The 12,539-nt window shown below is 45.1% G+C and overlaps 2 protein-coding genes across 2 annotated transcripts in view; one reads left to right on the forward strand and one right to left on the reverse strand.

Moving 5' to 3' along the window:
• RAVER2 (ribonucleoprotein, PTB binding 2) overlaps positions 1-5,715 on the forward strand; it is a gene marked incomplete at both ends in the record, with an annotated part of 98,916 nt that extends 93,201 nt beyond the window's left edge. Inside the window, 1 exon segment of the mRNA XM_080691435.1 lies at positions 5,566-5,715. Coding sequence (XP_080547561.1) covers positions 5,566-5,715 — 150 coding nt within the window.
• Positions 5,716-8,983: 3,268 nt separating this feature from the next.
• The window catches only part of JAK1 (Janus kinase 1), a gene marked incomplete at its 5' end in the record, with an annotated part of 59,840 nt that continues 56,284 nt past the window's right edge, over positions 8,984-12,539 (reverse strand). The window contains 3 exons of the mRNA XM_080691436.1: positions 8,984-9,233; positions 10,688-10,798; positions 11,232-11,349. Coding sequence (XP_080547562.1) covers positions 9,129-9,233; positions 10,688-10,798; positions 11,232-11,349 — 334 coding nt within the window. The 3' untranslated portion in view covers positions 8,984-9,128. The remainder of the gene's footprint in view (positions 9,234-10,687; positions 10,799-11,231; positions 11,350-12,539) is intronic.

The raw sequence follows: 12,539 nt of genomic DNA on the forward strand, positions 1-12,539 counted from the left end.
ACTTAAAACCTAAACCTACTTTAAACCATTACGGGAGCGCAGGTTATCTATATATTAAGGCTGAACCATAACATGGAAGTTTTTTTTTTTAAAGTAGCTTTGAGCCAGGCCTGGTGGCACATTTTATTACGATATCATTAGTGTCGCAAAAAAAAAAGCATGTTGAGTTTTAAACATTTTTTTTAAATGGGAAGAGAAAAGTTATATATAAATTGTGTGTGTGTGTGTGTGTGTGTGTGTGTGTGTGTGTGTGTGTGTGTGTTACTGGGGGTTGAACCCAGAGACATTCTACCTCTGAGCTACTCCTCAGCCAACCCCCTCCCTTTTGAGGCAGGGTCTCACTAAAGTGCTGAGGCTGGCTTCAAATCGTGATATTCTTGTTTTAGCCTCCTAAGTACTGGGAATACAGGCAGGCCCCACCACGCTCAGCTGGCTATAAAAAAACAGATATGAGGGTCAGATTCAGATTTAAGAAGAACTAGTGCACTTGTTCATTTTAGATTCTCACTCGATCTGACTCCACTTCCGAAGGAAAACTTAGGACTGGAGGCGAAGGTGAGACTGAGGAGTTCTAAGTACAAAAAACGAAATATAAAAAACTAACCAGCTTAGTTTTGTATTCAGGGCTTCATGTTCACTGAGTTCATTTCTTCCAGGTGAGGAATGATGATAAAGATATCTTTAGTTGTGTCTTTAGCAGATGAGCCTAATGAGATTCACTATTGTCATTAACATATCCCCAAATAATCTTCCTGAGGGATGTTCAAGAGTCAGCTTTAATTTTTATGAGAACTTTAAAACCTAGTCATGGGACCTGGGCGTGGTGGCACACTTTTGTAATCCCAGTACTTGGCAGAATGAGACTGGAGGATCTCAGGCTCACAGCCAGCCTCAGCTACTTAGTGGGTCCTCTGAACATAGTGGACCCTGATTCAAAAATTAATAAAAATAAGGCTGGGGGTGTAGATCAGAGGTAGGATGCCCCTGGGTTCAATTCCCAGTACTTTAAAAAAATGAACTAGTTGTGGGTCCACTTATTGACATGAGCTTAAAATTTGAGTTTAAGATACATGTTAAGTATTAAACTTTGGCAGCCAGAAAATGAAATTGTGACATTTTCTTTCTACATTCACTTGGAAATAAATGAGACAAAAAGAAAATCTGGCAAGGGGTGTTGGCACATGCCTGTAATACTAGTACTCCAGAGGCTGAGACAGGAGGATCACGGGTTCAAGGACAGCCTCAGTAAGCAGTGAGACTCTCATCAACCTAATGAGGCTCTGAAAATAAAATCTGCCTGAAGGGTGTAGCTCTGAGAGAGAATGCCTCTGGGTTTAATCCCCAGCACCACGCACGCGCGCACCACCCCAAACGCACACACAAACACACAATTTACACGAAGATAAAAAGGCTTTCTTTAATAAAAGGAAGAAAATTACATTTTTCAGTCCAAAAATAAAAGTTACAGAATGAGTTTCATAGTGTATGTGTGCAAAAGATTGGATTTGTATGTAACAGTTATAGGAACCAAGTAATTTTTTTTTTTTTTTTTGGTATGGAGGATGGAACCCAGAGATATTCTACCTCCAGGCGATGCCCCCCCAGCCCTATTTTTTATTCTTTATTTTGAAACAGGGTCTCACTGAGTTGCAAAGGGCCTCACTAAATAGTAGCTGAGGCTGTCCGTGAACCGCGATCCTCCTGTCTCAGCCTCCCAAATGCTGGGAGTAACCAAGTAATTTTAAGTTCTAGCCAGAGAGCACGATTATCCACAGCAAGCCCCACAATCATGTGTGTTCCCCCAGGGACCAGGCACATTCTGGTGTCCAGTTCTGAGATGGCACAAGCCAGGCACAGGAATGGTGGTTGAAGAAGCTGAGAATGCGTCCGTTGTGGGGGAAAATATATATTGGTGGTACTGGGGTTCCTGGAAACCCTTCTACCTCTGAGCTACACTCCCAGACACCTATTTTTTTTATATTTTTATTTGGAAACAGGGTCTCTTAAGCCAGCGCGGCTGGCTTTGAACCTGCCCAATCCTCCTGTCTCCGCCTCCCAAGCGTGCGCCACCATGCCCAGCAGAAAATATTTTTGAAAAGGTATTTAGGATCCACCAATGCCTACGATGTGACAGGTACTGAAACGGGGGTTTCTTGAGAGAAAACCCGGCGAGTTCTTGTCTACGGTGAGCAAAGAATGACACCCTCAGACCTCAGGAAGGGGAGTAAAAGGTTTATTGGAAGCAGCAGGGAATGGGCCAAGGGTGGCTGAACACCCCCAAAGGGGCTGGAACTCTGGGTCCAGCAGCTTTCTTCCGACTCCGGGGTCCAGTAGCTGCCTTCAGGGTCACTACCCGAGTGCAAGCCAAGAGCACATCAGTTGCAAACTACTTTCTCCCAGAGTCCACGCGATCTGCCAGAAAAGAGGTACAGGTCACCCCTAGGGGCCTGGCCAGCCGTGATGTCCAGCAGAGTCCTTCAGGTCACTACTCGAGAGTCGCCCAAGCCACGTGCCCTCAGATGCACTCTGCCTTCTCTCAGGGCCAACATGACCTGCGAGAGAGAGAGAGAGAGAGAGAGAGAGAGAGAGAGAGAGAGAGAACAGCTCCCCAAAAGGGGAGGGGGTCCTGAGCGGGAAGGTCCCCCTTTGCCATCTAACTGGCCAAAGCCTGACCGCTTGCAAGTCCGTTTGTGGTTAGGGTGACTTTTGGGATTCCAAGGAGAATTTGCATAGGGCATTTGCAAGTCCTTTGAAGGGTCTCCTTTCAGGAATGCCAGACTTGTTCGGTGGGTTTGTTGATTAGGAAATTCAGGATGGCTTTGTGAAGCTCTGGCCTTCTTATCTCTGAGCCTTTGGAGTTTCAGGCATTTGTCGCCCCTCAGGAAACTCAGAAAATTAACTTTTTTCTACCAAGGCCTTTTCCCTATCTGCCTATTTCCTTTCTATCTCCTCAGTACTACACACTAGGGATATAGCAGTGAACAGAGTTGATTAAAGTCCTTATAATAACAAAACTTACATTTAGGAGAAAGTAGGAAGAAAAGAGTAGAATAAAAAACAAATTCAGAGAAAACCAAGATGGAGGCCTGAAGGGAAGGCTTTGCGGCTTAAACACATGATTAAAGGAAGAGCTCCTTGAACTGGTATTTGAAGATAAAAGAAACTGATCTTTGGGCGGGGACCTGTAGTTTAGGGGGTGGCCTACCAATGCCACCATGAAGGGCGTGGCTGGTTGAGGACCTTTTAGGCTCTTGCCTCGGATCCTGGCTGGGAAGCAGAGGGCTAATTGGCCTCTTTTATCTTTCAGCCGCACACCTCTGCCTGCTGTTAATTAATGTAGCAAGGTTGGTCAGGAAGCTGATTCTCACAGAAAATGCAGCTGCATAGCCCACAGGCGGGGGATTGTCTGGGCTCCAGGCAGTTTTGTAAGGTTGAGTCCCAAGGGTGGGAGGCTGGATGAGCCGCAGCTGTCACTGAGGGTGGGTGAGACTGAGTGGAGCAGGTTTTAGGGGCAGGAGCAGATCTCCGTTCTGGACATAGACCTTAGATGCCTGGGTGGAGATGTCACGCCATTGCTGTGGGTTTAGCAGAGGAGCCTCGCAGTGAGCAGAGAGGCACACGGGATTCAAGTTTGAGAGGAAGGGGGCTGTTGGTGAAGGGGTTCCTGCTGCCTGATGTAAGGGCAGGCTGGTGTTGGTGGCTGGGGTTGGGCATGCAGCAGAGTAAAAGTGCCAGTCAGCCAAGGTCGCACGTGGAGAACATGGCTGGGCAAGGGGAAGAGACAGCGGGGAGGGGGGAGGCAGGCTGAGGGTGAGGGGCTCCAGCCAAGTGGGGGAGAGTTTGGATGCAAGAAACCCCTGTTCTCATCAGCTCAGTGTGGTCAGCTGTGGATTCATGGCCAGACTTGTTTCACCTGTGTCCCCACCTGCTTAACTCCTCAAAGCCTTCCCTCCTTCCCTCCCTCCTTTGCACACTGGGATTGAACATCAGGGGCATTCTACCTCCAAGCTATACCCCCAGGCCTTTGTTTTATTTTGAAACAGGGTCATGTTAAGCTGCTTCAGCTGGCATGGAACCTGCGATCCTCCTTTCTCAGCCTCCCGAGTATTGGGATTACAGACTTGCCCACCCACATTCACCATCCTCTACTGATTTCTAAGCAAACCTCAGACCTTCTTTACTTCCCACCAGGGAAAAAATTTTCAGGTAGACCAGAAAGCCAAATCAGTGCTTTCCTTCATGTGCTGTCCTTAAACCACAGTGGCTGGAAGGCTTTTATTGTCCTACAACAATAGTGAACCACACAGGAAGAGAAGCTCTGGTCCCCACTCTTTGGTCATCCCTCCTCTTGCAAGGCCCCTGCTGAGTCTACAGGGAGCAGGACAGGCTCCAGTTTTAAAAAACCACAACTGTTGTTGGTTCAGAAACATTTGCACTTTTAACTGTTACATGAGAATGTCTAGTGTGTTGCTGGAAAGCTGAAAACTTTACTGCTGTCCTTTCAAGATTCTCGTATATTGTTGTGTAACTCGGCTTCCTGTTTGTCAAAGCAAGCACTAGGGATTAATTAGGTCACAAGCCGGGCTACACGGTCTCATTTGTCCTCTTCATCACTGTGAGCGCTCGTGAGAGGAGAGACATCTGGCCACTTGCAGACAGATCTGCAGAGCCTGGACTCCTGGCCTGACTCTTTGGGACCCCATTGCTCTCTCTCATGCTGTGATTCTCCCACCATCATTTGTGGGTGTTCACACTGCTCCTTCAGTTACGAGCCACCTGAACCCCTCAGCTGATCTGGCTCTATCCCCTAGCCTGCCATTTGTGCTGGCTTGCTTTTGCAGCAGGAACATGCTGTGCTCTTCGGGGTTTTTTTGGGGGGTGGGGGTGGGCAGTTAGGACACTCACAGGTGGTTACTGTTTGGCAAAATATTCACAGGTGACTTTTGTTTTTCTTTTTTAATTTTTTCCCTAAATGCTTAGCCCTCCTACGTGATTTTTATATAGATTTTAAAATCGAATTTGCTCTAACAAAGGAGCTTTAGATTCTCTAAAGCCGAGTGTGGTGGCGCACACTTGTAATCCCAGCATTTGGGAGACTGAGACAGGAGGAACGCAGTTCGAGGACAGTCTCAGCTACTACATAGAGAGGTCCTTTGCAACTCAGTGATACCCTGTTTCAAAATACAGAATAAAAAATAGGGCTGGGCTGTAGCTCCGAGGTAGAATGCCCCTGGGTTCCATACACCCCCCCCCCAAAAAAAAAAGCTTCTGCCGGGCTTGGTGGTGCATGTTTGTAATCCCAGCGCTTGGGAGGCGGAGACAGGAAGATCGTGTAGGTTCAAAGCCAGCCTTGCTGGCTTAAGAGACCTTTTTTCCAAATATATATATATAGTCTGGGAGGGTAGCCCGGAGAAGGGTTCCATCCCCAGTACCACACACACACACACAAAAAAACTTCTATAGAATAACTTTACTATTTATCCTATGATCCTGTATTTATACCAACTCAAAATAGGATGCTTTTTTATATATGTTGATTTTAGCACTGTTTTCCTTCTCTCATAGATGTCGTCTTCTTTGAGGAATGAAAAGCGAGGGTCATCCTATCTCATCTCTGCCCCAGAAGGTGGTGCAGTGGAACTTGCTGACCAGCACGCTCAGGGCACAGGAGCCTATTACATGGAGACCTACTTAAAGAAGAAGAGAGTGTACTGAGCTAAGTTTTCTCCTTCTAACCTCCTGAGGTTCTTTACAGTATCTCTGCTGTTCATCGCTGCCTTAACTTCATTCAAACTAGCCATATCCTATAAATACGGGTTTTATAATCTCCCAGAGGGAACTGTGTTGTGCAGCAGGCAGAATTGCCAAATAAGAAATAAATAGCAATAAGAAGAGACATCAATTGAGGACATTTTCCACTAGAATCAGACACAACTTGATCCATGTGATATTAACTTCCAGTCCATTGGAGAAGCCCACAGTATTCCAATATTCCTTGCTTTAGGACTGGGAACAATTTTGACATCACATATTAAAGTTTGAAGCAATAAATGGGAAACTGCCTTGATTCCTTAGCCTTAGAATCAATCTCTTATAAGCCAATGTGCATTTCAATTTACTTTCCCTAGAAGTAATCTCATTTATAGATTTTTAGGGATCTTTCCTAGAACTACAAGGGTACAAGTACCAGATCTGGTGATGGCAATGCTATAAAGGTACTCTTCATGCAAATTTCCTTCTCGCCCCCACACCAGCCAGCGATAGTAATCCTGAGGAAAGTGACCGTGAGCTCCAGGGTCCGCACCACGGCAGATGCTTGGCCCAGAAGGTGTTATTCACTACTTACACCTTTTGTGAAAAACACAAAGTATTTTAGGAAAAGTAACTTTGGTGATCTAATACAGGGGCTGGCAAAGTGCACACTCAGGCCACATTGGGTTCATCTCATAAACTTGTGCTGCCTGCAAGATAAGAAGAATGGTTTCTATTTTTAAATGGTGATGGGTGGGGGGAAACTTATGAAACTTCCATGAATTCAAATTTCAGTGTCCACAGCCAGGCTCACTCATTTACGAATCATCTGTAGTTACCTTTGTGCTACAGTAGAACTGAGTAGCCTCAACCGAGTGGTCGCCTCTAAAGCCTAAAATAGTTGTCTGGCCCTCCCTAGAGAAAGTCTGCTGACCCGATCCAGTGGCGCCAACTGTTCACTGGAAGAAAAGCCCTTGAAGCAGACTTGCATCTTGCAAGGAATACAGGTTCCTATGCTTCATGTGGTAGCATAGGCTAGTGATGATCTAATGACTGCACAGGACCACTTAGCCCTATTTCCACAACATGGTAAAGCAGTCAATGCTGCCCTTTCTGAAAGTCTTACGGAGATAGAGTATTTATAACCATTTTGAGCTCAGCTATACCTCACTCTCTGGTTTTTCTCTTAATTCTTTGGTAGTGTGTTAGGCTGAAAAACATCAGTTATTTAACCCAGTTGACTTCTGAAAGAATTTTTATCTTTAGTAATGTGACTTTTGACATTACCATTTTCTGAAGACCTTGGTATTAAATGCATGAGAAAGCTTATTGTCATCTAGAAATTTCTAAGTTTGTTCCTTGTTAGGAGTCTGTAATTGATTGAATTTGGGATGTTAACGATCCTAGACTTTAGGATCAGATCATTAAAATATCACGCCCTTTTGGGGACTTGTTTTTGACAATGATATGGATAGCCTGCTTTAATTATGAAGTCTAGAACTGGTTACATATATTATATGCTTTGTAAAGAATTTTATTTGGTCTAATTTATTGCACATAGTAGCTTGTTGGAAAATGACAGCGTTTAGAAAGTTTTAGACATTTCTAAGCAGTGTACTACCTATCAGTAACTGACCAGGCATGGGCGGCACAGCCAGTGACTCGTGACTCTGCTGAGCCCTGCACTGCTCCTCTGCACTCTCCTGTGTGTTTCACCTCTTCAGAGCCTAGCACACCTCTGTTCCAGTGCAAATAGAAGAAAGGGAAGATGGTGAATTTTACATCAAAGCTACAAACTGAGAGCAGGAAGGGGCTGGAAGAACGACACAGGATATTGTGGATTACAGCTCTTGTGGCTCTGCCACCCACGCCGGCCCGGCCCTGTTAACAGAGAAGCGCAACTCAAGTGGTGTCAGTACTGAGGATCGTTACTGAGCCTCCCCCAGTCTATACTGTTATTTTTCTATATAAGTGAATTGTTTGAGATGCTTTGAAAATGAAAACTTAATATTAAAAGACATATGCATGTAAAGTTTTTAGTACATTTATTTGTATAAAGAGTAAACAAAGTGCATATAGAGTGGCCACAGGTTTGACACAGACAGACACCTTGGTGATGGAGGGCAACTGAACAGATTTAAATGGCAAGTTTATTGCTGCCATTGAAGCATCCTGAACTCCTGTTTGGGGCTCAAAAGGTGAAAAGTAAGATACTGCACACATACTAGACAGCATTAACATAGCTTTTCAGACTCTTGGTCATAAAGAACTTAACGGTTCACATTGGACCAGAGACTAAACATTTTTGATTACCCAACTACCTCCAAGCAAACTGAAATCTTTCTATATGGATCCTGAACTCCAGAGTGCCTCAGGCCGGGTCTTTTCTTCCATGTGTTGCACATAGGGCATGGTCAGAATAGTGATTGGCCCTTGTAGGTGGGTGGTAAGTATCGAAACGCTCCAAGGACAGTGTAACGTATGTGGTGTACATTCTGTTTGCACACAGCATCCAAACCTAATGCCGGAAGGAACACTGCCCCAAAGTGGTAGCGTTACACAATGATGTTTCTTAAAAGCATGTGGAATAGTGTCCGGGTTTGGGGGGTCTGGCTGATTAAAGTTGACTGCTTAGGAAAGCACTGGCATGGGTTTAGTTCTCAAGAAGTGGCATGCAGCAGAAGATCTACTCCATGCTGTCCCCCTGTGCAGGGCCAGGCTGCTCAACAGCGGGTACCAGCGGTCAGCCGGGGGAAGCAGCCGCACCGCTGGAGAAACAGCTCAACATTTCAGTCCTATTGGTGGCAGGTGTACACTCATTTTTTTGTACGAAAACAATAGTATACTAACTGGTATCTAATATCTTAAGAATGCTTGGTTTATCACCATATAGACACTGAAAAGTGAGGGCATGATACAAATATCAGCTAAATCCATCAATTTTACCAATTTTTGTCCAAGATTAACGTGCCAGGAAAACACAGCAGGTCAACCGGCACCGGGAAAGAGCAACCGTCTTGAGACGTTACTTTGGGCAGTTCCTCTTATCTTCACAAATCCTGTTTGGATACACACTGGTGACAGTGAACTCACTAGATGAAACGGTGGTATATTCTTTCCACAAGGAGGAGTGCTTAAGTGCTTTCTAGGAATTTTGGCCATCACCATTTGTCACTAAATTTAAGAGGTACCAGATTAAAAGAGGAAGTTTTATACATGTTAAGCAACCACAGCATGCTTTGTCCATGTATATATTCTCCAGTATTTGTTGACTGACAGTTTAGACAGAATACAAATTTTTCCATAATTTTTTTTTTAAATGCCTTGGGTATTTGTTGGGGAGGATGGCTTGATAAGCAGTGGAATTTAACTAGGATTCATGCTTCATATTTTAAAAGTGCTTCAAATCCTTCAATAAGGCTCTGGAAGGTTGTCCGGTTAGATGGTTGTAATTCCCAGCATTTTCTCATAAGTTGATAAACCTATTAAAATGAAAGCAATGGTAAAAATAAAAATTCTGTTAGATTGGAAAGCTATTAAATATTATAGAAACATCAAGAATAAGAAGATAGCCGAGCGTGGTGGCGTGCGCTTGTAATCCCCGCGCTTGGGAGGCAGAGACAGGAGGATCGCGCTGGCTTAGGAGACCGTGTTTCCAAATAAAAATGTGAAAATAGGTCTTGGGAGTGTAGCTCGGAGGTAGAAGGGCTTCCAGGAACCCCAGTACCACCAAAAAAAAAAAAAGAATAAAAAAGAAAATACCTTTGGACATGTAAGGAGATGACTTTTTTCCAAATAAAATAGGTCTGGGAGTGTAGCCCGGAGGTAGAAGGGCTTCCAGGAACCCCAGTACCACCAAAAAAAAAAAAAGAAAAAGAAAAAGAAAAAAGAAAATACCTTTGGACATGTAAGGAGATGACTTTTCATTAAGACTAGAAAACATGAGTATCAGAATAATTTAATATATAGAAAGCGTGATATAACTCCAGTTATATACAGTGGTAACATTTGAGAAGCTCATGAGCTGACTAACCACATCCAGGGGACTGCCGTGACCAGTGCCGGGCACAGGCGAAGCTCAGTTTAGATTCTGCCTCTTCCCCCTGGCTTCCTCACTCTGGGACTTGAGCTACTCGGTGCGTCTTAAATAGTCTACAAAGTTTAGTCTCAAGGGTTCAATTAACGTACAGAAAATAATAAATATTATAAATGCTATTAGTATTTACTAAGATAAGCTTACACACAGAAATGCAATTATATGGTTTTGTGTGGGGGGTGGGGGATTTGGAGATGGAACCCAGGGGCATTTGACCACTGAGCTATACCCCTGCCCTATTCTTTATTCTTTATTTTGAAATAGGGTCCAACTTACAGAGGGCCTCACTAAGTAGCCGAGGCTGTCTGCGAACCGCGATCCTCCAGTCTCAGCCTCCCTAATGCTGGGATTACAAGCGTGCACCACCACGCCCGGCTTGTATTATTTATTTATTTATTTATTTATTTATTTATTTATTTATTTATTTATTTATTTTTGGTGGTACTGGGGTTCCTGGAAACCCTTCTACCTCTGGGTTACACTCCCAGACCTATTTTTATACTTTTTTATTTGGAAACAGGGTCTGTTAAGCCAGCAAGGCTGTCTTCGAAACTGAACGATCCTCCTGTCTCCACCTCCCAAGCGTAGGGATTACAAGCGTGCGCCACCACGCCCAGAGCCCAGCTTGTATTTTTTAATAAGGTGACACTATAATGTCCTTCAGGGGAGGTGCATAGGGGAACAGAGAGGGAGCCTCCTTCTGGAGAGAATCCTTGCTTTGAATATCACTGTATGTCTTACCTCAAATTTAGCCCCAGAAAACTATTTTAAAGGTGTTCTCTACTCCCTCTCCCCCACTCCCTTGCTTTCTCCCTTTCTCAATGGAGGAAACATAAATACCGGATCGGGGCAGTTGGGTGGGCACGGCAAACGTTTCCCTTCTTTCAGTGTATTCACAAGTCTTGTTACTGTCATCTGGCCTTGAGTTGGGCCTATCATTTTCAGGAACAGCTATGTAAAATAAAACCAAACAAAGTATTTTACTCATACACATATAAAAACCAAACAGATTAATATATATATTTTTAGAATTAACTGGAAATTAGAGTAATCATAAAAGGCTTTCCTAAGTAACTTTAAATGAAAATCTGAAATCCTTCTTAGTTCCCAGTGACTGGTCTGCAATCAATGTCATAGATTCTAACCACTTCTGCCCACCAAGGGACTTTCACTGAACATGGTCCAATTTGGGATAAGGGAGGCATGAACAGCTCCTCCCCACTGCCACCCCACTAACCACAGTCCCACCAAACAGGACAGAGAAGACCCAACCGGAGTTAAACGGTAAAGTGCCACTTCCCTTTCTAATATGGACTAGATTCCATTTAGAGGCAAAACTTCAAAGCAGAAGAACTCTGTATTCAGATGAACTTAGAAGACTTACGGCCATGGGACTAGAATCCGAATCACAGTAAGTAAGCAACTCGTGTAGGGTCACTCCAAAGGACCAGACGTCGGAGGCAATATAAAATTTACACTGAATTAAGCATTCTGGGGCGTACCTGAAAGAAAGCAGAATGTGAGCCCTCATTTCCTAGGAAAGACTTCAACCAACATTCCAAGTAGCTCAGAAGAACCTCCCCTTTGGTCCTCGAATTTAATACTCAAGGCATCTTGTGTGTTAGGTATCGGTCACATAATGCTGCCGCGGGGCACGTCTAACACTCAGAACAGTATCCTTTGCAGGCTCTCGGGAGCAGGGATTTGCCCCAAGATAAGACTGATGTGTGCTCTGACATGCCCTTTCACTGCGGGTGGGGGGGATGTCACAGGAGGACGAGCCCCAGGTTTGATTTCCTGTAACTTTCTGGGTCAGCAAGGACCTCACCAGCCCATATTCTTCTAGCATTATCTCCTTAAAAACAAACCTCTAAGCCAGGCATGGTGGTGCACTGCGCTTATAATCCCAGTGCTTGGGAGGCTGAGACAGGAGGATCACACAGGTTTGAAGCCAGCGTCAGCTACTTAGTGAGGCTCTCAGCAACTTAGTGAGACCCTGCTTCCAAATAAATTATAAAATAGGGCTAGCCCTGGGTTACACCCCCCAGCCGCGCATACATACACACCCCCCTGTCTCTCAGCCTGAGATGGCATGCCACTGTTCTTGTTTGAAGCCCTTGCTCCCAGCCCAGCTTCCTTACGCTCTGACTTAACCTCCTGTAGACCTCTGCCCCTTCTTGATTCACTCCTGCCAAATTTTTTTCAGTTCCTGTCTCATTCCTGTTAGTCACATAGGCCTCCTTCCAGTCATCCCTGCATCCAAACACTGAAGACTTCCAGAAACCCAGGCCTGAGCCCTCCACGCTCACTGCTCCACCAAGCTGGCTGCCTCAGTCAACTGAACTCGCTCTGCTTGGTCTCCACATCTCCAGTAACCAGCAGACATACATAGGTTTTTAAGCAAATGAGTGAGGCCCAGGCTCTGCAGACGGGACAGATTGGTTTGTGTCTGTGCAGGATGCACCTGGGGGTGCGGCTTAGCCCTGTGGGGGTGGGGTGGGTGCTCCAGGCTGCGAGGTGGTTGCGGGCCATGCGTGTGCCCTGCTAACAAGGATGGCTGGTGGTTCAGCAGCGACAGCCAAGTCTCCCATCCATTAGGCTCTCTCCAGGACTTCCTGACTCTCTTCAGTGCCCACTTAGCTCCCCCGGCCCCTCCTCCCATCTCTCCTGCAGACCTCCCTCCCAAGGATGT

Source organism: Muscardinus avellanarius (genome assembly GCF_963383645.1).
Source record: "Muscardinus avellanarius genome assembly, chromosome: 3".
Classification (NCBI taxonomy): domain Eukaryota; kingdom Metazoa; phylum Chordata; class Mammalia; order Rodentia; family Gliridae; genus Muscardinus; species Muscardinus avellanarius.